Below are 25,246 nucleotides of genomic sequence, written 5' to 3' on the forward strand. Positions count from 1 at the left end.
TGCTTTTTAGCCAATGCAATATCTTTGAAGTGTACTTACTGTTACAATGTAGAAATCACAGCAGCCAATTTGTGCACACTGAGCTACATTAAAAGCAATATAATGACCAGATTACAAAACCATAAGAAACAGGAACCAGAGTAGGTCGTCTCATCCAAAAGGCACCATGTCACTGATTGATGTATTGCAGTACTGTGCTGGAGTGTCAGCCTAGATTTTTGTGCTCCAGTCTCTGCAGCAGTACTTGACACACAACCTTCTAACTCAGGGAAGAGTTATTTCCTGAGCCACAGGTAACACCCAAGTAATTTGATACATATTTAAACTTGCTGGCAAACCCAGTGTACGCTTCAGTCTACAGGTGTGACGTCACGGTGAAAACCAGCATTGATTGCAAATACTACCATGATGCATTGTGACATTTGGGGCCACAATGGCTGTGATAGCTTCAGTCTATTTTGCACCCACAAGCTGCACATTCTAAAGGAACTGAATTCTAAATAGTGAGCACAGAACAATTAAAAAATATTTTAAAATCAAAATATTACACTTTAATTTTTAAAACACCAAAGACTAATATTTTTCTCTCAACAAGAGTCTTAAGAATGCAAGTGTAGGCAATTCAGCCTGCTCCGCCATTTAATACGATCATGGCTGATCTCATCTCGGCCTCAACTTCACTTACCTGCCCGTTCACCACAGCCCTTCAAACCTTTGCTAATTAAAAATCTGTCCACCTCTTCCTTAAATTTACTCAATGTCCCAATATCCACCACGTTCTGGGTAGTGAATGCCACAGAATCATGACCCTCTAAGAGAAATAATTTTTCCTTATCTCTGTTTTAAGTCTGCGACCCTTTATCCTAAAACTATGATCTCTTGTTCTAGATTGCCCTACAAGAGGAAACATCCTCTCCAGGTCTACTTTCTCAATCCCCCTCATCATCTTGTACACCTTAAATTATACCTCGTTTTATTCTTCTAAACTCCAGCAATATAGGCCTAAACTGCCCAAATCTCTCTTCGTAATCAATCTAATGAACCTCCTCTGAACCACCCCCACTGCAACTTCATCCCTCCTCGAGTAAGAGGACCAAAACTGTACACAATATTGAGTACCATCTCACTATTGCTTTGTACAGTAGCAGCAACACTTCACTACTTCTATATTTTATTCCTTTAGCAATAAATGCCAAGATTCCATTTGCCTTCCTTAATACTTCCCTGCATACTAGTTTTCTGTGATTAATGCACGAGAACACCCAGATCCCTCTGCACTGAAGCACTACAACCTTTCTCCCCATTTAGATAATTTGCCTTTGCATTTTTCCTACCAAAATGGATAACCTCACACTTATCCACGTTAAACTCCATCAGCCACATTTTGCCTCATTCACTTAACTATCCATATCCATTTGTAAATTTACTTCATTTTCGCAACTTACTATCCGACCTATTTTAGAATTATCTGCAAATTTGGCTATGATACCTGCTATCTCTGCATCCAGGTCATAAATATAGATCGTAAATAATTGGGGCCAGAGGACTAAACTCTGTGGCACCTCATATTAGTTACAACTTGCCAACTCAAGAAAGACCCCATTTATCCCGATTTTCTGCTTTCTGTTGGTTAGCCAATCCAAGCTAATAAATTACCCCTAATCCCTTGTGAACTAACTTTTTGGGTGGCACCTTATCACATGCTTTCTGGAAGTCCAGATATACTACTATCTCACGATCCCCATTATCCACTCTGCTTGAAGTATTCTTTGATGAACCAGGAATATTTTTTTGAGAAGACAACAGCCCCCAGAGTAGACATAGAAATGTTGCAGGTATGGTTTATATAGATTTTCAGAAAATGCTTGATGAAATGCCGTTTAAGAATGGGGTTGTGAAAGTTAACTTCCATGTATTAGAAAAGAAAGTGGCAGTAGATCATGCAGCCAGTATAAGATCCCAAGTCATTACGTGTAGAAAGGCAAGTAATTTTTCCAGTTTTCCTTAGTAACGCCTGACAAATCCAACACCTTGTTTGTGGGGTGTTACTGGTACAGAATTAATTGCTGCCAGATTTGCCCATATAACCGTGCGCTCAAAACGGTGTGCAAGGAGCTTTGAAATGTTCCAAAAGCACAATATAAAAGCAACTTTGACTTGCTGATTAATCCTATACTTACCTGCGCACATCAAATGTTTCAATACTAGCCAGAATCATTATAAATTCTAAGCACTGGGAACTGCAGAAGCACCAATTTTGCTGCACCATTTATGCTCAAATCAACCTAAAAAATTTACAGTTGGGCAGCTGTACTGCCTACACAATGCAAGAGGCTTTTTTTTATTAAATGGAAAGGGCCATGGAGCCACTAACAGGAAAACCAATTGCTTCAAATTAATCTCAATCAGGACTGTCATTTACAGGGTCGGGGCGCACAGAAGCCTGCTGCTGGCAACCTTTCAGTAACTAGGGTCTGCGTAAAAGGTCACATTCTACAAGAATTTTCCATTAAAATGAAAAAATTAAAAACAAATTAATTTGGTTTGCCATCAAAAAGAAAGTCTGTCGCCATGGTGATTGCAGGTCAACAAGTACCATGTCGCTGCAAGTGCTGACAATTGGAAATTCCAACTGCCAGCTTAGAAGTAGGCAATCTTGCGGGCATTTGGTTTGAAATTTTAAAAGAATACAAACTAATTTCATTCACAGTCACTTGGATCCTGGAAAACACCATCTGCAGTCCAGAAACTATTTGCAGCCAGGAATCTTGTACCCTGCTATCTTTCTATCTTAAAAGGTACAGTACAAATGCAAGTTACTTTTGTCTGACCCTCATCCCCAAATGCCCCACCTCTGCCAACAATTTCAGCTTTTTCATCACAAACAAAAATAGAAAATGCTGGAGAAACACAGCAGGTCTGACAGCATCTGTCGAGAAAGAATACAGCCAACATTTCAAGCTCCGATGGAGGGTCACCCAGACTCGAAATGTTGGCTCTATTCTCACTCCACAGACGCTGTCAAACCTGCTGAGTTCCTCCAGCATTTTCTGTTTCTGTTTTAGATTCCAGCATCCGCAGTATTTTGCCTTTATCTCACTTTCAAAGTTATCTCTTCTCTCATAGAATCATCGAATCTGCGGCACAGAGACAGGCCCTTCGGCCCAAACTGGTCCATGCTGACCAAAATGTCCATCTAAGCTAACCCCATTTGCCTGCATTTGGCCCATGTCCCTCTAAACCTTTCCTATCCATGCATCTGTCCAAATGCCTTTTAAATGTTGTCAATGTCCCTGCCTCAACCACTTCCTCCGGCAGCTCATTCCACATATGTACCACTCTCTGTGTAAAAAAAGTTGCTTCTCAGGTTCCGATTAATTCATTCTGCTCTTAACTTAAACCCATGCCCTCAAGTTCTCGATTCCCCAACCCTAGGAAAGAGATATTCACCCTATCCATGCCTCTAATGATCTTATACATCTCTAAGATCACACCTCAGTCTCCTACGCTCCAAAGAAAAAAGTCCTAGCCAGTCCAATCTCTCCCGAAAACTCAGTCCCTTGAGTCCTGGCAACATCCTTGTAAATTTCTTATGTACTCTCTCCAGCTTAATAGCATGCACCAGAAGGAATTAAACTCCTTGCAGTGGTACTGTGCCATGGGGTTTCAGCTCATCCTGGTGGGTATCATTCACATGTAGTCCATGAGTTTCAGATTATTCAAAAGCAAGGGCACCAAAGTGACCATAATCTTGACCGCACCAACCATCATACTTCCATATGTCCAGCATGGTTCACTAGATAGCAAACAAGATTGGGACTCTGGCTGGTTGTCTCTTTCCTTCCTCTAGGCATTAATATCCAAGCTCCACTGTTGACAAGAGCAGCTAACTCTGTCTAGATAACGAGTGAACTCAGCTCAGCTAGTTCAATAAAAATGGATGGAGCCAACGTTTACTCCAAGAAATAAAGAAAACTCTTTTTCTTTTAATTAACTGATAAAGCACTAATAATTCTGATGGGTAAAAGCAAAAGTTTTAATTTTGTGTTCGCAGTTTTTTTTATTTATATATATTCCCTGCTTGATCTGTTACCTAAACAAATTCATCAACAGTCCTGTACTGGTCAAATGATGTCACAGACCTCCAGCTTGATTAAATCCTCAATGCGATGAGCAGAAACCCAATTTCAACCTACTGCAACAGGTAAACAGTGAAATCTTGTCACTGCTTTGCAGCTTTCGCAGAGAACAGTGGGAAGAATATACATAATTCTGACAACGCCTTTCTCAGAGAATTTCATAAAGGGATTCAACTTTATCGCTCAAAGTAAACAAACGGCTCCTGCTTATTATGCTTTGCAGGGCCATCAGCAACCCACTGTGAAGTTGTTCATTCACCTCCCACTCTATATTCTTGAACTCAGAAATCTAGACTGACGCATCAGGAAGTTCAAACAAACTTACAAAGCAATTAACATGCATATTACAAAAAATTCATTATGTAATTATAAGGAATCCCACTTACTGTGACAAATAGCCAGTAAATTAAGAATGACTTACCAACGTTACACACAGGGTTATTCTATCATAAGAGTAATGAAAATTGATATTAGTGCGAGAGACTTACTGTACTGCCAGAAGTGCCATCTTTAGAATGCCAGCCCTCTCAGATAGACATAAAAGATCCCATAGCATTATTTTCAACAACAGCACAGGTGTTATTCTTAGCTTCCTTGCCAATATTTAACCCTTACTAAAACAGTTGTCTGGGCATCAGGTGCAGATTGGTCACCAGATTTCCTAGATGACAACAATGACTACACCTTAAAAGTCCTTCATTAGCTGAAAGGCAATATATAAATGCATCTTTATTGCCTCATTACCAATTTATTCCGCAAGATAGAAAGATGGCTTAGAGTTGGCTCCTTTCTCTTCCCAATGTTATTTCTGTCTTGTTCTTCTTTGCATGTAACCAATGAACCCAAACACCTTGACTGCAAAAACATATTTAGCGTCAGTATTACAATTCCCATACTCTAGATTAGTAAAAGGTTTCCACATCACCTACCTGAGCATTTACTTATTAATCTGCACTCTTGACAACTGGAACAGATAGCAAAACAATTATTGTTTTGTTGAGGATGGAATAAGTCCAAATACACTAGATTATGTCCTACTTACCAAACATCCCTGTTCAGGTATAGCTGCAAATGTTAGGAATTTAGGAACGGGGTAGGCCACTCAGACTCTTAAGTGCATTACATCATTCAGTTGGATCTTGACTGATCTGTCCTTCAAATGCTTTACGATAATATCCCCCCAGGATTATCAGGTCAGGAAGTACAGACATACGTCAGGCACAATAAATAGAAGAAGGGAGTTAAACCTAACACACCACATTGGGGCAACTAGAAATCATAGAAATCATAGAAACCCTACAGTGCAGAAGGAGGCCATTCGGCCCATCGAGTCTGCACCGACCACAATCCCACCCAGGCCCTACCCCCACATATTTACCCGCTAATCCCTCTAATCTACGCATCCCAGGACTCTAAGGGGCAATTTTTAACCTGGCCAATCAACCTAACCCACACATCTTTGGACTGTGGGAGGAAACCGGAGCACCCGGAGGAAACCCACGCAGACACGAGGAGAATGTGCAAACTCCACACAGACAGTGACCCGAGCCAGGAATCGAACCCGGGACCCTGGAGCTGTGAAGCAGCAGTGCTAACCACTGTGCTACCGTGCCGCTGAACTAGAATATGGTTTTACAGAATTATGGAAATCAAGCAAAGTTTCTGAAATATGAATGTTCTTGAAACTTCAGCACGAAAATCTAGGCTGGCAGTTCAGATCAGTACTGAGTGTATGTGGCCCTGCCAGAGGTACTGTCTTTCAGATGAGACATTGAACCTGTCTGCTCTCGGGGAGATATAAAATATTCTAGGTCATTATTTCAACCAGCAGGGCAGCTCTCCCCGGTGTCCTCAGCAATATTTAATTTCTCAATCCCGAATGATTATCTGGACATTATCACATTGCTCATTTGCTATGGGACTTTGCTATGAATAACTTAGCAACTGCATTTATTAATTACAAGAGTAACCACACTTTCAAAGTACTTCATTGGCTGTAAAGTGCTTTGGGACATGCCCAAAGTCATGAAAGGACATTATAAATGTACTTTTATTTCACATATATTTTTGAAGCACGTTACAAAAAGAACAACGGGAATATTTTTAGCCCCCACCTTCATACCGTCAAACAAGCAAAAGGCCACCAAGGGAATGCCACCCCAACCCAACATGTACATGCTTGGCACCATTTGTAATGGTAGTGTGTTGCACTGCATTTGGCTGAAGGAGGGGTACACTGAATAATAATCTGTAAATCCATTTTGCTGAGTGTAGTTGGGAGCTAAATTATATTTAATTCCAGGTGTCTCTTTCCCAGGGCTTGGGAAACCAGGCAGCTAAATAAAGACTCAAACCGCTGAATCAAACAGATAGCCTAGAATCTTTATCTTATTAAATTCAACAGAACCTCTGGGTCCGTAGGATTTCAGGGTTTCACCGCTCCCACAACCTCATGCAATGCTATCTGGGCTCCATAGAAACATAGAAAACGTTTCAACAAGGAGTAGGCCAGGAGTAGGAGTAGCATGAGTCGGCCATTCTGCCCTTTGAACCTGCTCCACCATTCATTATCATGGCTGATCATCCAACTCAATAACCTGTTCCCGCTTTCCTCCTATATCACAGAACATAGAACATAGAACATTACAGCACAGAACAGGCCCTTCGGCCCACGATGTTGTGCCGACCTTCATCTGAAACCAAGATCAAGCTATCCCACTCCCTACCATCCTGGTGTGCTCCATGTGCCTATTCAATAACTGCTTAAATGTTCCTAAAGTGTCTGACTCCACTATCACTGCAGGCAGTCCATTCCACACCCCAACCACTCTCTGCGTGAAGAACCTACCTCTGATATCCTTCCTATATCTCCCACCATGAACCCTATAGTTATGCCCCCTTGTAATAGCTCCATCCACCCGAGGAAATAGTCTTTGAACGTTCACTCGATCTATCCCCTTCATCATTTTATAAACCTCTATTAAGTCTCCCCTCAATCTCCTCCGCTCCAGAGAGAACAGCCCCAGCTCCCTCAACCTTTCCTCATAAGACCGACACTCCAAACCAGGCAGCATCCTGGTAAATCTCCTCTGCACTCTTTCCAGCGCTTCCACATCCTTCTTATAGTGAGGTGACCAGAACTGCACGCAATATTCCAAATGCGGTCTCACCAAGGTCCTGTACAGTTGCAGCATAACCGCACGGCTCTTAAACTCCAACCCCCTGTTAATAAAAGCTAACACACTATATGCCTTCTTCACAGCTCTATCCACTTGAGTGGCAACCTTTAGAGATCTGTGGATATGGACCCCAAGATCTCTCTGTTCCTCCACAGTCTTCAGAACCCTACCTTTGACCCTGTAATCCACATTTAAATTTGTCCTACCAAAATGAATCACCTCACATTTATCAGGGTTAAACTCCATTTGCCATTTTTCAGCCCAGCTTTGCATCCTATCTATGTCTCTTTGCAGCCTACAACAGCCCTCCACCTCATCCACTACTCCACCAATCTTGGTGTCATCAGCAAATTTACTGATCCACCCTTCAGCCCCCTCCTCTAAGTCATTAATAAAAATCACAAAGAGCAGAGGACCAAGCACCGATCCCTGCGGCACTCCGCTAGCAACCTGCCTCCAGTCCGAAAATTTTCCATCCACCACCACCCTCTGTCTTCGATCAGATAGCCAGTTACCTATCCAATCGGCCAACTTTCCCTCTATCCCACACCTCCTCAGTTTCATCATAAGCCGACCATGGGGGACCTTATCAAACGCCTTACTAAAATCCATGTATATGACATCAACCGCCCTACCTTCATCAACACACCTAGTTACCTCCTCAAAAAATTCTATCAAATTTGTGAGGCACGATTTGCCCTTCACAAATCCGTGCTGACTATCCCGGATTAATCCGCATCTTTCTAAATGGTCGTAAATCCCATCCCTAAGGACCTTTTCCATCAATTTACCAACCACCGAAGTCAGACTAACCGGTCTATAATTACCAGGGTCATTTCTATTCCCTTTCTTAAACAGAGGAACAACATTCGCCACTCTCCAGTCCTCTGGCACCATCCCCGTGGACAACGAGGACCCAAAGATCAAAGCCAAAGGCTCTGCAATCTCATCCCTCGCCTCCCAAAGAATCCTAGGATACATTTCATCAGGCCCAGGGGACTTATCGACCTTCAGTTTATTCAAAACTGCCAATATATCCTTTGATCCCTCTGGCCCCAAGAGTTATAATGTGGAGATGCCGGCGTTGGACTGGGGCGAACACAATAAGAGTTTTAACAACACCAGGTTAAAGTCCAACAGGTTTATTTGGTAGCAAATACCATTAGCTTTCGGAGCGCTGCTCCTTTGTCAGATGGAGTGGAAACGTCCACTCCATCTGACGAAGGAGCAGCGCTCCGAAAGCTAATGGTATTTGCTACCAAATAAACCTGTTGGACCCCAAGAGTTATAGCCAACTCCTTCTTGAAAACATACAATGTTGTGGCCTCAACTGCTTTCTGTGATAGCAAATTCCACAGGCTCACCACACTCTGGATGAGGAAATTTCTCCTCATCTCAGTCCTAAATGCTTTATCCCATATCCTTAGACTGTGATCCCAAGTTCAAGACTCCCCTGTCATCGGGAACATGCTTCCTGCATCTACCTTGTCTAGTCCTGTTAGAGTTTTATAGGTTTCTATGAGATTCCCCCAAATATAATCCTAACCAACTCAATCTCTCCTCATATGCCAGTCCTGCCACCCCAGGAATCAGTCTGGTAAACCTTCACTGCACTCCCTCTATAGCAAGAACATCTTTAGCTAAGGAGGCCAAAACTGCACACAACATTCCAGGTGTGGTTTCATCAAGGCCACGTATAATTGCAGCAAGACATCCCTGCTCCTGTTGTTATGAAGGCCAACATATCACTTGCAATCTTTACCAGCTGCTTCACCTGCATGTTTACTTTCAGCGACTTGTGTACAAGGATTACCAGGTCTTGTAGCACATTCCCCTCTCTCAAACTATAGCCATTCAGATAATAATCTGCTCTCCTATTTCTGCTACCAAAGTGGATAGCCAAACACTTATCCAAATTATACTGCACCTGCTATTCATTTGCCCACTCACTCAACTTGTCCAAATTGCACTGAAGGATCTCTACATCCTCCTCACAGTTCACCCTCCTACCCAGCTTTGTGTCATCTGAAAATTTGGAGATATTACATTCCGTTCTCTCATCTAAATCATTAATATAGATTGCGAATAGCTGCTGGCATAGCAGCTATTCACAATCGATTCACCGATCTTTGCGGTACCTCACTCGTCACTGCCTGCCATTTGGAAAAAGACTCGTTTATTCGTACTCTTGTTTACTGTCTGCCAACCAGTTTTCTATCCATCTCAATACATTATCCCTAATCCCATGCGCTTTTAATCTTACATGTTAATCTCTTTTAGACTTTGTTGAAAGTCTAAATGAACCACATCCACTATTTGCTCCTTAACAACTCTACTAGTTACATCCTCAAAGAATTCCAGTAGATTTGCCGAACATGATTTCCCTTTCGTAAATCCATGCAGACACTGTGCGATCCTACCACTGTTTTCCAAGTGCTCTGCTATTAAATCTTTTATAATGGACTCTCGCATTTTCCTCACTACTGATGTCAGTCTGACTGGTCTATAATTCCCTGTTTTCTCTCTATCTTCTTTTTTAAACAGTAGGGTTACATTAATTATATGTGGAAACTGTCCTAGAGTCGATAGAATCTTGGAAGATGACCACCAATACATCCACTATTTCTGGGGCTACTTCCTTAAGTATTCTGGGATGTAAATTATCAGGCCCTGGGGATTTATCTGCTTTCAATCCTATCAATTTCCCCAATGTCATTTCCCTACTAATTCCCCAACATTTCTGGTATGTTATTTGTGTCCTCCTATTTGTGACAGATGAAAGTATGTATTTACTTGGTCAACCCTTTTGTTTTCCCCATTATAAATTCCCCTGTTTCTGACTGCAAGGGATCTATATTTACCTTCACCAATCTTTTTCTTTTCACATACCTATATAAGTTTTTATGTTCTCCGCAAACTTATTCTCATACTCTATTTTCGCCCTTCTTAATCAATCCTTGTGTCTCCTTTGTTGAATTCTAACCTGCTCGCAATCCTCAGGTTTCCTGTTTTTCTGGCCAATTTGTATGCCCCTTCCTTGAATCGAATATTATCTCTAATTCCATGGTTTGGCCACCTTTCCCATTTTATTTTTGCAATTCACCCATATGCTCTTTGAATGTTTGCCATCACCTAGCCACCGTCAGCCCTTAAATAACGTTTCCCAATCCATCATAGCCAACTCAAGCATGATATCATCATAGTTTCCTTTATTTAGATTGAGGGCACTAGCCGCAGAATCAACTACGTCACTCTCAACCTTTATGAACAATTCTGTCATATTATGGTCGCTCATCCCCAAGGGACCTCGTACAACTAGATTGCCAATTGTTCCTGCACAATACCCAGTTTAGAATGGTTTGTTCTCTAGTTGGTTCCAAAACATATTGGTCCAGAAATTCCTCCTCCACGGAATTGTCACTAAAAGTAAAAGTTCATGAAATACAGACTATTCATTTCTACAACCTGCTACTCTATCCAAATGCAGGTTTGAGTCATGTTTCAGCTTAATTTTTATTTTTGAAAGCTACCAAAAATAAGTTGAAAGTACAGTCAGAATCTTTTTCCCCAGAGTTGAAATGTCTAATACTAGGGGGCATGCACTTCAAGTGAGAGGGGCAAAGTTCAAAAGAGATGTGAGGGGCAAGTTTTTTTTTTAAAAACAGAGACTGGTGGGTGTCTGGAATGCGCTCCCAGGGGTGGTGATGGAGGCAGATACCTGGGTAGGGGAGGCCTGTTCCTGTGCTGTACTGTTCTATGTTCTGAATATGTCCAATTTCAGGGATGGGAGAGGAAAAAAAGAGAATGTTTATATTATAAACTTGTGATGGGAAACCTACGCTGATGAACGGACCGCATGAATGGCCCTCCTCCATCTCAGTGGGCTGCAAGATTGAAATCAAACTTGCTCACTAACCATAACCTTATGAATAGGATTAAATACATTTAAATAAACACCAAAAATTTCATGATGGGTTATAGAAAATGCTTAGTTGTTTACTTATTAATAGGACTAATAACTTTAAATGATAAAAACCAAAGAAATATCTACCCTTTGGACACAGAGGGAGCATACGGCTCTCACAGTTAATGTAATGTGCAATCAGCCTGAACCTCGCTTCACTTGCCATGGCTTTACAGCTTTACATGTGTACCATTTTAGTCATACCGCTGAAATAAAAAACTACACGCACAGAAATCAGTGGAATGTGGCAACCCCGCACATGGCAATGATCGATAAAGTATCCCGTGGGCCACACTCAAAACCCAGATGGGCCGCAGGCAGCCCCCGGTTGTCCCCCACACGTACTAACAGTATATGAAACACTGAATCATGCATGTTCTCAGTGGATGTACTTGATATTTTTACTAATGGAGCGCAGCACCAATTAACATTAAAAGTGAGCGGTCAAGTGAAGCAGCAGGCCAGCTTATTGCGATTCCTTGTATATCAGACTGTAAGCGGAGGATTAAAAAAAGACCACAGGCCAATTTACACTCAGTTCTGCAGAGGCTTGCAACAAACCAATTGTGGAAGGTGGTTTGGGACTGTACTCCAAAATGAAAGTAGTCATGGTGTTACTGAAAAAAAGACTTTTATTTTGTTGAAGCTTTTCATCTTGCACTCATCAGGACAATTTGCAAGAATACTAAATGTAAAGGGAACAACCATCTCTTTTCATACTGTATAAAATGGCTGTTCTCTTTACATTTGATATTCTTGCGAATCATCCTGATGAGTTCAAACCAAAAAGCTTTGACAAAAAAAACCTTTTTCAGCAATACTCAAATTCTTTGCTACCAAATGACTATTTACCAGCAATACATAGAATTTACAGTACAGAAACATGCTAGAGAATTGTCCAAATTTGCATAATATTTAATGTCAACATAGAACACCTGATAAGCAAGGGAACTGCACCCTGAATAGATGACACTTCCCCCAACACCAAGGTGACACAATCAATTTGAACAATTTTCCTCTCAACAAATAAATAATGCTACATAGTAATGCTGCATTACATTCCCAGATACTGCATTGCAGCTGACGAACAGAGGAATATACATCAATTGTGCTGTCAGACTGCACAAGCCCCAGTCCAGTGTTGAGTACAAGCACAGTACAGGAGCCTTCACAACAACAAAAGACACACATACTTGAACGTCTCCTGGTATGATTTCTTGGGACTTTGGCTACATCAGGAAAGAGGAGTTGCTTTATTATCAGACACCGGGATGGCTGCTAATAGTTTTTGTTCATTGACCAAAGAGGCAAAATGTCCCCCTAAAAAAGCTTCTATTTTGACGAGCTCATCGGACCTGAATCTAAAATAATCCTGTTGAACAGTGTTGTTCCATGAGGTGCTGATTCTGGCTCTAACCTGATACGAATCACACAGACAGCTGCAACAAATTCTCCAATCTAAACCCTGTGATGAAGATTATAGATCACAAGAAAGTGCATCCTCTTTCTGAAAATAATCCACACAGTTTATTTTATCTTCCAGGAAATTATATAATCTTTTTTCCATTAGATTATAATTAAATCTAATGTTAGGAGCATCCGTTGCCATACAATTAGATAATGGGGAGCAAATACAGGGCTGAGTGGCTCATTTTTCAGGGCTTGTATGTCAATAGTTTGAAAAGTACAATGTTTGGTTCACCACAAAGCTGCTTACATTTCTGCAAATTTGAATGCAAACCTATTTTTGCATATATAAACTGGCCAATGAATCAAGATTAAAGATCTGTTCATGAGCCTATGTGAAAACAACTTGGCTAATCCAACATTTACTTATAGGCATGAGCAACAGCACAAAACTGTTCCTAATTCAGCATTAATTGATAACCTTATTCAGAATGGCTGATATGGAAAATGGAAAAAATGTTGTCAGCGCATCAGAAAGTGTTTTGTACTTGAGGCACTCCAGGTTGTGCTGTGCCGCTGAGTAAATGCTTACTCTAGCCAATGGCTGCCCTAAAATCCCGCTCGGCCCATCGAGTCTGCGTCAACTCTCCGACAGAGAATCTTACAAAAGCCTCCCCCCTCCCCACCTTATTCCTGTAACCCCACGTGTTTACCCCATTAATCCCCCTAACCTACACATTTTAGTGCACTCATGGCCAATCCACCTAACCTGCACATGGTTGGAACGCGGGAGGAAACCAGAGCACCCGGAAAAACCCACGCAGACACAGGCAGAGCGCGCAAACTCTACACAAGGCCAGAATCGAACCCAGGTCCCTGGCGCTGTGAGGCAGCAGTGCTAACCACGGTTTAAAGCTTTTTTTCATTCCTGCAGGTAAATGAGCTCTTCATGCAATGTGGCCACCCAACCTTTCTTTGAAAGATTCCACTTATTGGCCCAAATTTTTCAGTCAAATTATAGTATTCGCCACTTGCATTTACATTTGCCCACAGACTGTGGGCCCTTACACTGGAATTTGCAGATATTGAAATCAAAAACAGCATGGCGCACTCTACAGGAGATCTGTGTAACAAATGACAATGTGTCTCCTAAACCAGGGGGTAAATGTTAGAGCAGCTAATCCAATGCCAAATCATGTGCAGAAAGTAAAGAAATGAAAGATGAGATTATGAGAGAAAGATAAGAAACAGAATGGGAGCGAAAACATTTCAATCTTCAATAATAATTTTTCTTTATTAATTTGTGGTACATGGACATCGCTGGCTGGCCAGCATTTACTACCTCTGAAGGATTACGAACGAATACACATCAACAAATGTTAATTTTCACTGCCAGAGAGTTTTTGGGTGATCGAGTCATTAAAAATTCACTTACATTTGAATGGTTAAGCTCCAAAATTTTCTTGCATGTCTTGTGGGCGTCAATATGTGCCCTATTCTGATGCAATTGAATGCCAAGTTTCTTGGTAAGGTACCCAGGGTATCATAGCTTCTGGAGGAGCAGGACCCCTAAGACAGCAACCACATGATTTGTGTCAAGCTGTGCATGTGAAGATGCTGGAAATTGCTCTTCACTTTACTCCGTAGTAACAGTGAGCACTGTTAAGTCTCACACCATTAATTCTACTGCAAAATTTGAACCATTATTTCCAATACACGATTCAAAGCTCAGACATTATATTGAAGACAGTTGTCTGTAGAACTGATATACAGGTTCTGGACCTCCCATAAGTGCCAGCATGCGTTTTGGCAGAGAAACAAACAACATGTTTGCTGGAAATTCAGTCAGTGCGGGTACAGTTAAAGGGTTATTGATTGACAGACTACACTGCTAACCGTAGGCCTGTTCTAAATTGGGATTAGTAAACTGCTACTGCTCTCAGACCCCAAACCGGCTACCATCTTCAGCCTTCAAATCCGCATTCAAGTAGTTACATTTTTTAAAGATATACTTGTTTTTGAAGAACTTGTGCTGTCACAGCAGCCAGCCTTAGTGCATACAGCAAGTTTAATCGAGAGGTTGCCTACAGCATTGCAAAACCCAAAAGTCAAAGATTCACAACCCCAGCCAGAGTCAGTGGCTCACAGTCATGACCAGATTTTTTTTTTCAAAGCACCATCCCCCAATAACCCTCTCGTTTTCAGAGTAACTCAGATGAAAACCACAGAATGCACACTCTGGGTATAACAGCAAATGTCAGAAATGGAAGCACATCATATGGCAGCAATTTCTAACACAAATGGAATGCTAGTATTTACAAGGAGACTCACCAAGTGAAATAAGCAAACATTTGTCCCGATTTGTTGGCAAGACGGTACGGAATTATTTGTACAGTGATGGTCATGAAAAGGCACTACAAAAGCATTCCCACATGGATTACTCAGTTAAATTGGAGGCATAAAGATTCTCCACAAAGAACCACCTTCTGTGATGCAGCCTGCAATGTTTCTAACTGATTTTAGGTGAGGCATGCACTTCTAAACAAAGATTTCACTCCACTTTTAACAGTGAATCCATTCTAGAATTTTTCACCAACCTCTTTTGGATTTCTTTGTCTTGCTTTTACACGCAAACTCCAATATCCAGACACCAATTGCTCCACAGTCATTTCAATTAATGCTTTACAAACTGTAGTAAGATATCAGAAACCTTCGAACCACTTCAGGTATCATTCTAACTTCTCACCAGCCAGTTCCTTTTCAGTTCAGTGACTTGAATGAACAGTACCCTGTTCTCCTCCCAAATGATTTTTGTTCCTTTTACTTAAGGCCTCCTAGAAATGCCCCTTCATTTCTCTAGTTTCTTTAGGTAGATGTCCTTTAGAGCTCTGGCTTTCTCAATCATTACTCCATTGTATGGCTTTTCTTCTAGCAAATCTGAGAGAGGTGTTTCTTCCCCCGCCCCACCCAGCTGCCTGTCATCAACTAGAAGCTCTAGCTTCTGGTTAAAAACTAAAGAACAAAGAAAAGTGTTGCCTTTCAAGAACCTCTAGTTGCTAAGCAACTATATTTATTCTTCACGCCATAGCTCTCTCTAAGCACAGCGAATCCCAGTTGGAATTGAAGCCAACCTCCACAAATACAAACACCTTTGTCCCACATGAATCCAAGTCTAGGTCCCTTCCAGGCACAGAAATATTCTATTAAACCCACCTAAAGTATACCTTATTTTTAATGTTTACCAATATAAATACCTTAAAACTGCTTTTGGTTTCCTAACAAATGTCACCTCAGGTTCTTTTGCTTTAAATTTGTGTACCCTGGTTACTGACACTTCTGTTCGTTTTTCCTGATTTAACCTTACCAAATACATTCATAATCTGAAGGCCCTTAACAAATCTCCTCTTACTTTTCTCTGCTCTCAAAGGTTTCTTGAGAATTGTCACATAACTCAAGTTTTTCATCCCTCTCATCATTCTAGTAAATTGCTTCTGCACCCTCTAAGACCTAGCATCCTTCCTATAGTGATGCAGAATTGGTCAAAATACTCCAGTTGGGGTTTAACCATCGATTTTTATAGATTTAGCATAATTTCCTTCTTTTTGGACCCTATGCCTCTTTGTGTAGCCAAGGATCCCAAATGCTTTTATTTTAATAAACAGCCTTCTAAACGGGTCCCGTCACCCTCAAAATCTTGTGCACATACACACCAGATCTCTGTTTCTGAAGCCCCTTTGAAAACTCCATCACTTTCTATTCCTTTCCTCATTTTTCTTACCGAAATGAATCACGAATCACTTCTCTGCATTAAATTTCATTTGCCATGTGACTACCCATTTCGCCAGTCAGTCTATGTTCTCCTCTTCGAAGTGCACATGAAAACATTGGAGAAAGAACGAAGAGGCTCAGCAATGTTGCCATTTCCACAATTAAACAGCACACCAAGGCTTAAATAATGCCACGTGTGCAGAGTGACAGAGGATCTGGCTCTGGGAGAACAAATGCAGCAATGAACCAATGATTTGAGACATGAGGAAGAAAACGGTTAAAAGCTTTATTTATTAGTGCCACAAGTGGGCTTACATTAATGCTGCACTGAAGTTACTGTGAAAATCCCCAAGCCGCCACACTCTAGCACCTGTTCGGGTACACTGAGGGAGAATTTAAAACAGCCAATGCACTTAACCAGCGCATCTATCGGACTGTGGGAAGAAACTGGAGCACCCAGTGGAAACCCACGCAGACATAAGGAGAATATGCAGACTCCGCACAGAGAGTGACCCAAGGCAGGAATCGAACCTGGGTCCCTGGCACTGTGAGGCAGCAGTGCTAACCACTGTGCCACCCCAAGAGGAGTCACAGAGGTTTACAGCATGGAAACAGGCCCTTCGGCCCAAATTGTCCATGCCACCTTTTTTTTTAAAACGACTAAGCTAGTCGCACTTGCCCACACTTGGGCCATATCCCTCGATAGCCATCTTACTCATGTAACTGTCTAAACGGTTTTTAAGGGGAAAGGTTCCTTTCTACCCATCCTATCTATGCCCCTCATAATTTCAACACCTCAATCAGGTCCCCCCTCAGCCTTCTCTGCTCCAAGGAAAACAATCCCAGCCTAATCAGTCTCTCTTGATAGCTGAAACGCTCCAGCGCAGGTAACATACTGGTGAATCTCTGCACCTTCTCCAAAGCAATCACTTTCTTCCGCCTCTACTACGACCTCTGGCAGCTTGTTCCAGACACTCATCACCCTGTGTGTGAACAAATTGCCCCTCTGGACTCTTTTGTATCTCTCCATTCTCACCTTAAACCTATGCCCTCTAAGTTTTAGACTCGCCTACCTTTGGGAAAAGATATTGACTATCTAGCTGATCTATGCCCCTCATTGTTTTATAGATCTCTAAAAGATCAGCCCTAAGCCTCTACGCTCCAGAGGAAAAATGTCCCAATCTATCCAGCCTCTCCTTATAACATCAAGCCCTGGTAGCATCCTAGTAAATCTTTTCTGCACTCTTTTTAGTTTAATAATATCCTTTCTACAATAGGATGACCAGAACTGTACACAGCATTTCAAGTGTGGCCTTACCAATGTCTTGTACAACTTCAACAAGACGTCCCAACTCCTGTTTTCAATGTTCTGACCGATGAAACCAAGCATGCTGAATGCCTTCTTCACCACTCTGTCCACCTGTGACTCCACTTTCAAGGAGCTATGCACAGATATCCCTAGATCTCTTTGTTCTATAACTCTCCTCAACGCCCTACCATTAACTGAGTAAGTCCTGCCCTGGTTCGATCTACCAAAATGCATCACCTTGCATTTACTAAATTAAACTCTATCTGTCATTCGTCAGCCCACTGGCCCAATTGATCAAAATCCTGTTGCAATCTGAGATAACCTTCTTCACTGTCCACGATGCCACCAATCTTGGTGTCATCTGCAAACTTACTAACCATGCCTACTAAATTCTCATCCAAAATCATTAATATAAATGACAAATAACAGTGGACCCAACTCCGATCCCTGAGGCACACCGCTGGTCACAGGCCTCCAGTTTGAAAAACAACCCTCTACAACCACCCTCTGTCTTCTCTCATCAAGCCAATTTTGTATCCATTTGGCTACCTCACCCTGGATCCTGTGAGATTTAATCTTATGCAACAACCTAACATGTGGTACCTTGTCAAAGGCCTTGCTAAAGTCCATGTAGACAACATCAACTGCACTGCCCTCATCTATCTTCTTCGTTACCTCTTCAAAAAACTCAAATTTGTGAGACATGATTTTCCATTCACAAACCATGTTGACTGTCCCTAATCAGTTCTTGCCTCTCTAAATGCCTGTAGATCCTGTCTCTCAGAATACCTTCTAACAACTTACCCACTACAGATGTGAGACTCATCAACCTGTAGTTCCCAGGCTTTTCCCTGCAGCCCTTTTTAAAAGGCACAACATTTGCCACCCTCCAATCTTCAGGCACTTCACCTCTGGCTGTCAATGCTTCTCTGCTCGGGGACCCGCACTTTCCTCTCTAGCCTCCCACAACATCCTGGGGTACACTTCATCAGGTCCCGGGGATTTATCTACCTTGATGCGCTTTAAGACTTCCAGCACCTCCTCCTCTGTAATATGTGCAATCCTCAAGACATCACTATTTATTTCCCCAAGTTCCCTAACATCCATTCCTTTCTCAGCAGTAAATACTGATGAGAAATATTCATTTAGGATCTCACCCATCTCTTGTGGATCCGCACATAGATGACCTTGATGATCCTTAAGAAGCCCTACTCTCTCCCTAGTTACTCTTTTGCTCTTTACGTATTTGCAGAATCTCCTTGGATTCTCTTTTGCCTTAGTTGTCAAAGCAATCAGGAGCCGTAAAGTATGAAATAATGCATTTTGGGAGGACTAACAAGGCAAGGGGATATAGAATGAATGGTCGGAGCCGAGGAAGTGCAGAGGATCAGAGGGACCTTGACTTGCACGTCCACAAGACAGGACAGGTAGTTAAGGCATATAGGAAACTTGCCTTTATTAACCAAAGCATTGAATATAAGAGCAGGGAGGTTATGATGGAGCTGTATAAAATGCTGGCTGGGCCACAGCTGGAATACTGTGTGCAGCTCTGATCGTCACACTATCGGAAGAAAGTGATTGCACTGGAGAAGGTGCAGAGATTCACCAGTATGTTACCTGCGCTGGAGCGTTTCAGCTATCAAGAGAGACTGATTAGGCTGGGATTGTTTTCCTTGGAGCAGAGAAGGCTGAGGGGGGACCTGATTGAGGTGTTGAAATTATGAGGGGCATAGATAGGATGGGTAGAAAGGAACCTTTCCCCTTAGAAGAGGGATCAATAACCAGGGGGCATGGATTTAGGTTAAGGGGCAGGAGGTTTATAGGAGGTGTAAGGAAAAACATTTTCACCCAGCGGGTGGTGAGAATCTGGAACTCACTGCTTGAAAGAGTGGTACAGGCGGGAACCTCCTATGTATCCGCTCACTGTTTACTACATTTTTATGCATCATATGCAAACTTTGAAATTCTGTCTTGTATATACACAAATCCTGATGTACACCAAAAGAACAGTGGACCCAACACCAATCCCTGGGGGACAACACATATGACTTCCCTCAATATGAAAAACCACTATTCGGCATGACCCTCTGCTTTCTTGTCCCTTATCCTAAGTGGCACTGCCACTTCCCCATTAGCTCCTTCAATTCAACTTTACTAACAAAACCATTGTTTTACTTTATCAAACAAACAGTGAGGTAGTTCAATTATCATAGAATCCCTGCAGTGCAGAAGAGGCTATTCTGCCCATCAAGTCTGCACCAACTCTCCATCAGAGTATCTTACCTAGGCCCCTGCCCCATCCCCATAACCCCACGCATTTACCCCGCTAATCCCCCTAAACTATACATTTTTGGACACTAAGAGGCAATTTAGCATGGTCAATCCACCTAACCTGCTCATTTTTGGACTGTGGGAGGAAGCCAGAGCACCCAGAGAAAACCCACGCAGACATGGGGAGAACATGAAAACGACACACAGTTACCCAAGGCCGGAATTGATCCTGGGTCCCTGTAGCTGTGAAGCAGCTGCACTAACCACTGTGCCACCCTGCAATTCTGTAACATTACTACAGCCAAAATATGTGTAACAAGACATGCAAAAGAGGTACACTAGCAAATACATATGAACTCCAAAACCAATAGCTTGCAACTCCTACATTATGTCCACCATTCTCTATTTTTCACAAACATTATGCAACAGATACATAATTGCCACAGAGCATGTCCGCTTGTTAACCAACTAAATGAATTATTTTCAACTGCCTTGGTAAAATGAAAGCACGAGTTCCAACCCAAGCTCTCACTTCCCAGATGTTTATCTTTTGATAGAATGTGAAATGTCAAAGGGATGAAAAAAAAACAAAATGGGCAAGAACTTTTCACACATCCTCAACATTATACCTAGCAGGTCGGAGGCACCGTGCTCACTAAGCAAAAATACTTAATCTTGTGATATCCAGCATCTCCTGAAGGTAACTTTTAATCAAGATTCGTTATCTGTCAAGAAACACTCAGAAACACAACTGCAACTCAGAATCCCTACAGTGCAGAAGGAGGCCATTCAGCCTATCAAGTCTGCACCAACCACAATCCCACCCAGGCCCTATTCCCGTAACCCCACATATTTACCCTGCTAATCTGCTGACACTAGGGGCAACTTAGCACGGCCAATCAACCTAACCTACACATCTTTGGACTGTGGAAGGAAATTGGAGCACCCGGAGGAAACCCATGCAGACATGGGGAGAATGTGCAAACTCCACATAGACAATGTCCCGAGGCCAGAATTGAACCCAGGTCCCTGGCACTGCGAGGCAGCAGTGCTAACCACTGTGCCACCATGCCGCCCACACCACGAAGCATTGCCCCAGAATTTATTTACAAAAGATCAGAGGGAAGGGCAGAGTGTAACACACTGCATAAGAGAAAATCCCAAATGCGGGGCAGTTCAGCTATTTTAAACAATAAAACAAACTCTGATATTCCTTGATAGGGAAATTTGAGGAAGCATCCGGATTTACCAGGCACACACACAGTAAAACCCAGGAACAGGTGTCACACACAATGCCACAGCCCCGTGCCACCAGTGTTATTCCAGCAGCACTGCTTGGACCAGGGCCAGACCACGTTACTATAAGAGAAAGAATACAATATCTACACAACTCTAAAAGACCAAAGTCACGCACACCAGGATCGAGCCGACAGGATATGTGAATTACAAACTCCACCAAGTGCAATGAACTTTTAAAGCAATATAAGCATTACATTTTGACTCAATTTCAATCTTTAAATGAAAAGTGTGTGGGGAGGGCGAAAACATTTTTGGAAGGGGGAGAAGAGGTTGGGTGAAATGTTTTGTGATTGTTATAAAATGTAAGGAAACCGAGGAGGCACAGTGGTTAGCACGGCTGCCTCACAGCACCGGGGACCCAGGTTCGATTCCCGGCTTGGGTCACTGTCTGTGCAGAGTTGGCACATTCTCCCCGTGTCTGCATGGGTTTTCCCCAGGCGCTCCGGTTTCCTCCCACACTTCAAAGACATGCTGGTTAGGTGCATTGGCCATGTTAAATTCTCCCTCAGTGTACCAGAACAGGCGCCAGAGTGTGGCAACTAGGGGATTTTCACAGTAACTTCATTGCAGTGTTAATGTAAGCCCACTTGTGACACTAATAAATAAACTTTAAAACTTCAGAGAGGGAGGAGGCGCTCCGTGTATACACACCCAGGCCGGGAGGTCGGTGAATGGGATGTTTTCCCGCACGCAGGTCTCTTGGTGCTCCAGGAATGCGAGCGCGCGGAACAGCCGCGAGCGCTTGTTGCCCCGGTTCCTCCGCCACCAGAAGAAGAGCAGCAGCCCGATGAGGACCCAGCTGAAGCTCAGCCCCAGGTAGCCGAGCGCGTAAACCGGGAAGATGATGACAAAAGTCTTGGCGAACTGCAGCAGGACGCCGGCGATGTCCAGGCTGATCATCGGCGGCTGCGGCGGCTCCGGCTCCTCGGCCAGCGAGTCTTTCCGATCCTCCGACTCGGTGTGCTCGCCCATCTCCCCGCTCCTCTCCGGCCTACTCGCCGGCTCTCTCCTGACTGAACTCGGGCGCGATGACAACCTCGCTATTTCTAAGGGTTGGAGCCTCCGCCGCGCTCCGCCTGTCAGAGAGCGGCGGCTCTGACCCCGCCCTCTTCACCTGTCAATCAGCGACCGTTCTGCCCCGCTCCGCCCCCTCCGCCTGTCAGAGCGGCGGCTCTGACCCCGCCCCTTCACCTGTCAATCAGCGCCGGCTCCGTCTTCCCCTCACCTCCGCCTTTCAATCAGGCGCAGGCTCTGACCCAGCCCTCTCCTCCTGCCAATCAGCGTCGGCTCTGTCTCCGCCCCCTCCGCCTGTCAGCGAGCAGTCGCTGTCCCCACCTGTCAATCAGCGGCGGCTCGGACCCCGCCCCTCCTCCTGTCAATCAGCGACGGCTCTGTCCCCCGCCCCTCCTCCTGTCAATCCAGCGGCGGCTCTGTCCCCGCCCCCTGCATTCCCTCCCTCTCCCGCCTTGCCCCACCTCGCCTGGCCCCGCCCACCAACCAACCGCCGCCAACGCCAGGGGCGCGCCTGCGTGCTCCCGTCACGCCCCACACGCCATCAGCCTCCCTTCACGTTACGGCTTCCCTCTGACGTCACGGGCCCTGGGCCAGGTGGCTCTGCATTTTGGAGTGTCCAGTTGGAAGTGGGAGGCTTCCACTCTTCCAATTGATTGATTATTAAACTATCAATACTTACTTAGCTGGCGGGGAGAAACATGATGGTCAGAGGTTTTTTCCCAAGGTGTAAATGTCAATTTCAAGGGGGCACAGGTATTTTTATTAGTATCACAAGTAGGCTTGCATTAACATTACAATGAACTTACTGTGAAAATCCCCTAGTCGCCACACTCTGGCGCAAGGGGAGAGGGGGAATGTTTAAGGGAGATGTGTGGGGGAAGTTTTTCATGCAGAGAGTGGTGGGTGCCTGGAACGAGCTGCCAGAGGAGGTGGCCAGCAGCTCCGTCAGACAACAATTTTTCCCTCAATGTCAATAAAACGAAGGAGATAGTTATTGAGTTCAGGAAGCATAGTGGAGGATATCCTGTCTATATCAACTGTGATGAAGTGGAAATGGTTGCGAGCTTCAAGTTTATAACTGTTCAGATTACCAACAACCTGTCCTGGTCCCTCCACACTTACTATAGTTAAGAAACCCCACCAATGCCTCTACTTTCTCAGGACTCTAAGGAAGTTCGGTATGTCTGCCAAGGCTCACACCAATTTTCACAAATGCACCATAGAAAGCATCCTTTCCAGATGTATCACAACTTGGTATAGCTCCTGCTCTGTCGAAGACCGCCAGAAATTATAAAGTGTTGTGAACATAGCACAGTCCATCATGCAAACTAATCTCCCATCCATTGCCTCTGTCTATACTTCCCACTGCCTCAGAAAAGCACAGTAAGAAGTTTAACAACACCAGGTTAAAGTCCAACAGGTTTATTTGGTAGCAAAAGCCACACAAGCTTTCGGAGCTCTAAGCCCCTTCTTCAGGTGAGTGGGAATTCTGTTCACAAACAGAGCTTATAAAGACACAGACTCAATTTACATGAATAATGGTTGGAATGCGAATACTTACAACTAATCAAGTCTTTAAGAAACAAAACAATGTGAGTGGAGAGAGCATCAAGACAGGCTAAAAAGATGTGTATTGTCTCCAGATACAGATACATTTGTCTCCAGATACACCAGGTACACGGTACATACTCTTGCAATTCGGCCAACGTTGTCTACCTGATACGCTGCAAGAAAGGATGTCCCGAGGCATGGTACATTGGGGAAACTATGCAGACGCTGCGACAACGGATGAATGAACACCGCTCGACAATCACCAGACAAGACTGTTCTCTTCCTGTTGGAGAGCACTTCAGCGGTCATGGGCATTTGGCCTCTGATATTCAGGTAAGCGTTCTCCAAGGCGGCCTTCGCGACACACGACAGCGCAGAGTCGCTGAGCAGAAACTGATAGCCAAGTTCCGCACACACGAGGACGGCCTCAACCGGGATATTGGGTTCATGTCACACTATTTGTAACTCCCACAGTTGCGTGGACCTGCAGAGTTTCACTGGCTGTCTTGTCTGGAGACAATACACATCTTTTTAGCCTGTCTTGATGCTCTCTCCACTCACATTGTTTTGTTTCTTAAAGACTTGATTAGTTGTAAGTATTCGCATTCCAACCATTATTCACGTAAATTGAGTCTGTGTCTTTATAAGCTCTGTTTGTGAACAGAATTCCCACTCACCTGAAGAAGGGGCTTAGAGCTCCGAAAGCTTGTGTGGCTTTTGCTACCAAATAAACCTGTTGGACTTTAACCTGGTGTTGTTAAACTTCTTACTGTGTTTACCCCAGTCCAACGCCATCTCCACATCAGAAAAGCAGCCAGCATAATTAAGGACCCCACACACCCCGGACATACTCTCACCTTCTTCCATCAGGAAAAAGATACAAAAGTCTGAGAACACGTATCAACCGACTCAAGAACAGCTTCTTCCCTGCTGCCATCAGACTTTTGAATGGACCTATTATATATTAAGCTGATCTTTCTCTTCACCCTGTCTGTAACTGCAACATTATATTCTGCACCCTCTCCTTTCCTTCTCCTCTATGTACTCTATGAACGGTATGTGTTGTCTGTACAGCGCGCAAGAAACAATACTTTTCACTATATTCCAATACATGTAACAATAATAAATAAGTCCTGGCAGTGCCGAGAGCGCGTTTGTAACCACTACCAGGACTTCAACAAGAAGAAAGAGAAGGGCCACGGATCTCCAAAGCTGGTAAATCCAGGGTTAGGAAGGGTTTTGGCTGCTCAGAGAAGAGGGTTGGAAGAAAGGGGGTTTCAGTGATCACCCATCTGAAGATCAAACACGTCTTTCCTTCCTGGCCTTTGAGGGTTCCATTCAAAAA

General features: G+C 43.4%; 1 protein-coding gene across 5 annotated transcripts in view; it reads right to left on the bottom strand.

Moving 5' to 3' along the window:
• LOC144506461 (extended synaptotagmin-2-like) overlaps positions 1-22,405 on the bottom strand; it is a 227,166-nt gene extending 204,761 nt beyond the window's left edge. For 3 of the 5 annotated variants that reach the window (XM_078232636.1, XM_078232628.1, XM_078232619.1), the window contains exon 1: positions 21,988-22,391. In XM_078232636.1, coding sequence (XP_078088762.1) covers positions 21,988-22,308 — 321 coding nt within the window. In that variant the 5' untranslated portion in view covers positions 22,309-22,391. Of the gene's footprint in view, positions 1-21,987 lie in introns of all 5 variants that reach the window. The other 2 variants (XM_078232654.1, XM_078232645.1) reach the window with 2 other exon arrangements.
• Between the last annotated feature and the right edge of the window lie 2,841 nt (positions 22,406-25,246).

Source organism: Mustelus asterias, chromosome 2 (genome assembly GCF_964213995.1).
Source record: "Mustelus asterias chromosome 2, sMusAst1.hap1.1, whole genome shotgun sequence".
Taxonomy (NCBI): domain Eukaryota; kingdom Metazoa; phylum Chordata; class Chondrichthyes; order Carcharhiniformes; family Triakidae; genus Mustelus; species Mustelus asterias.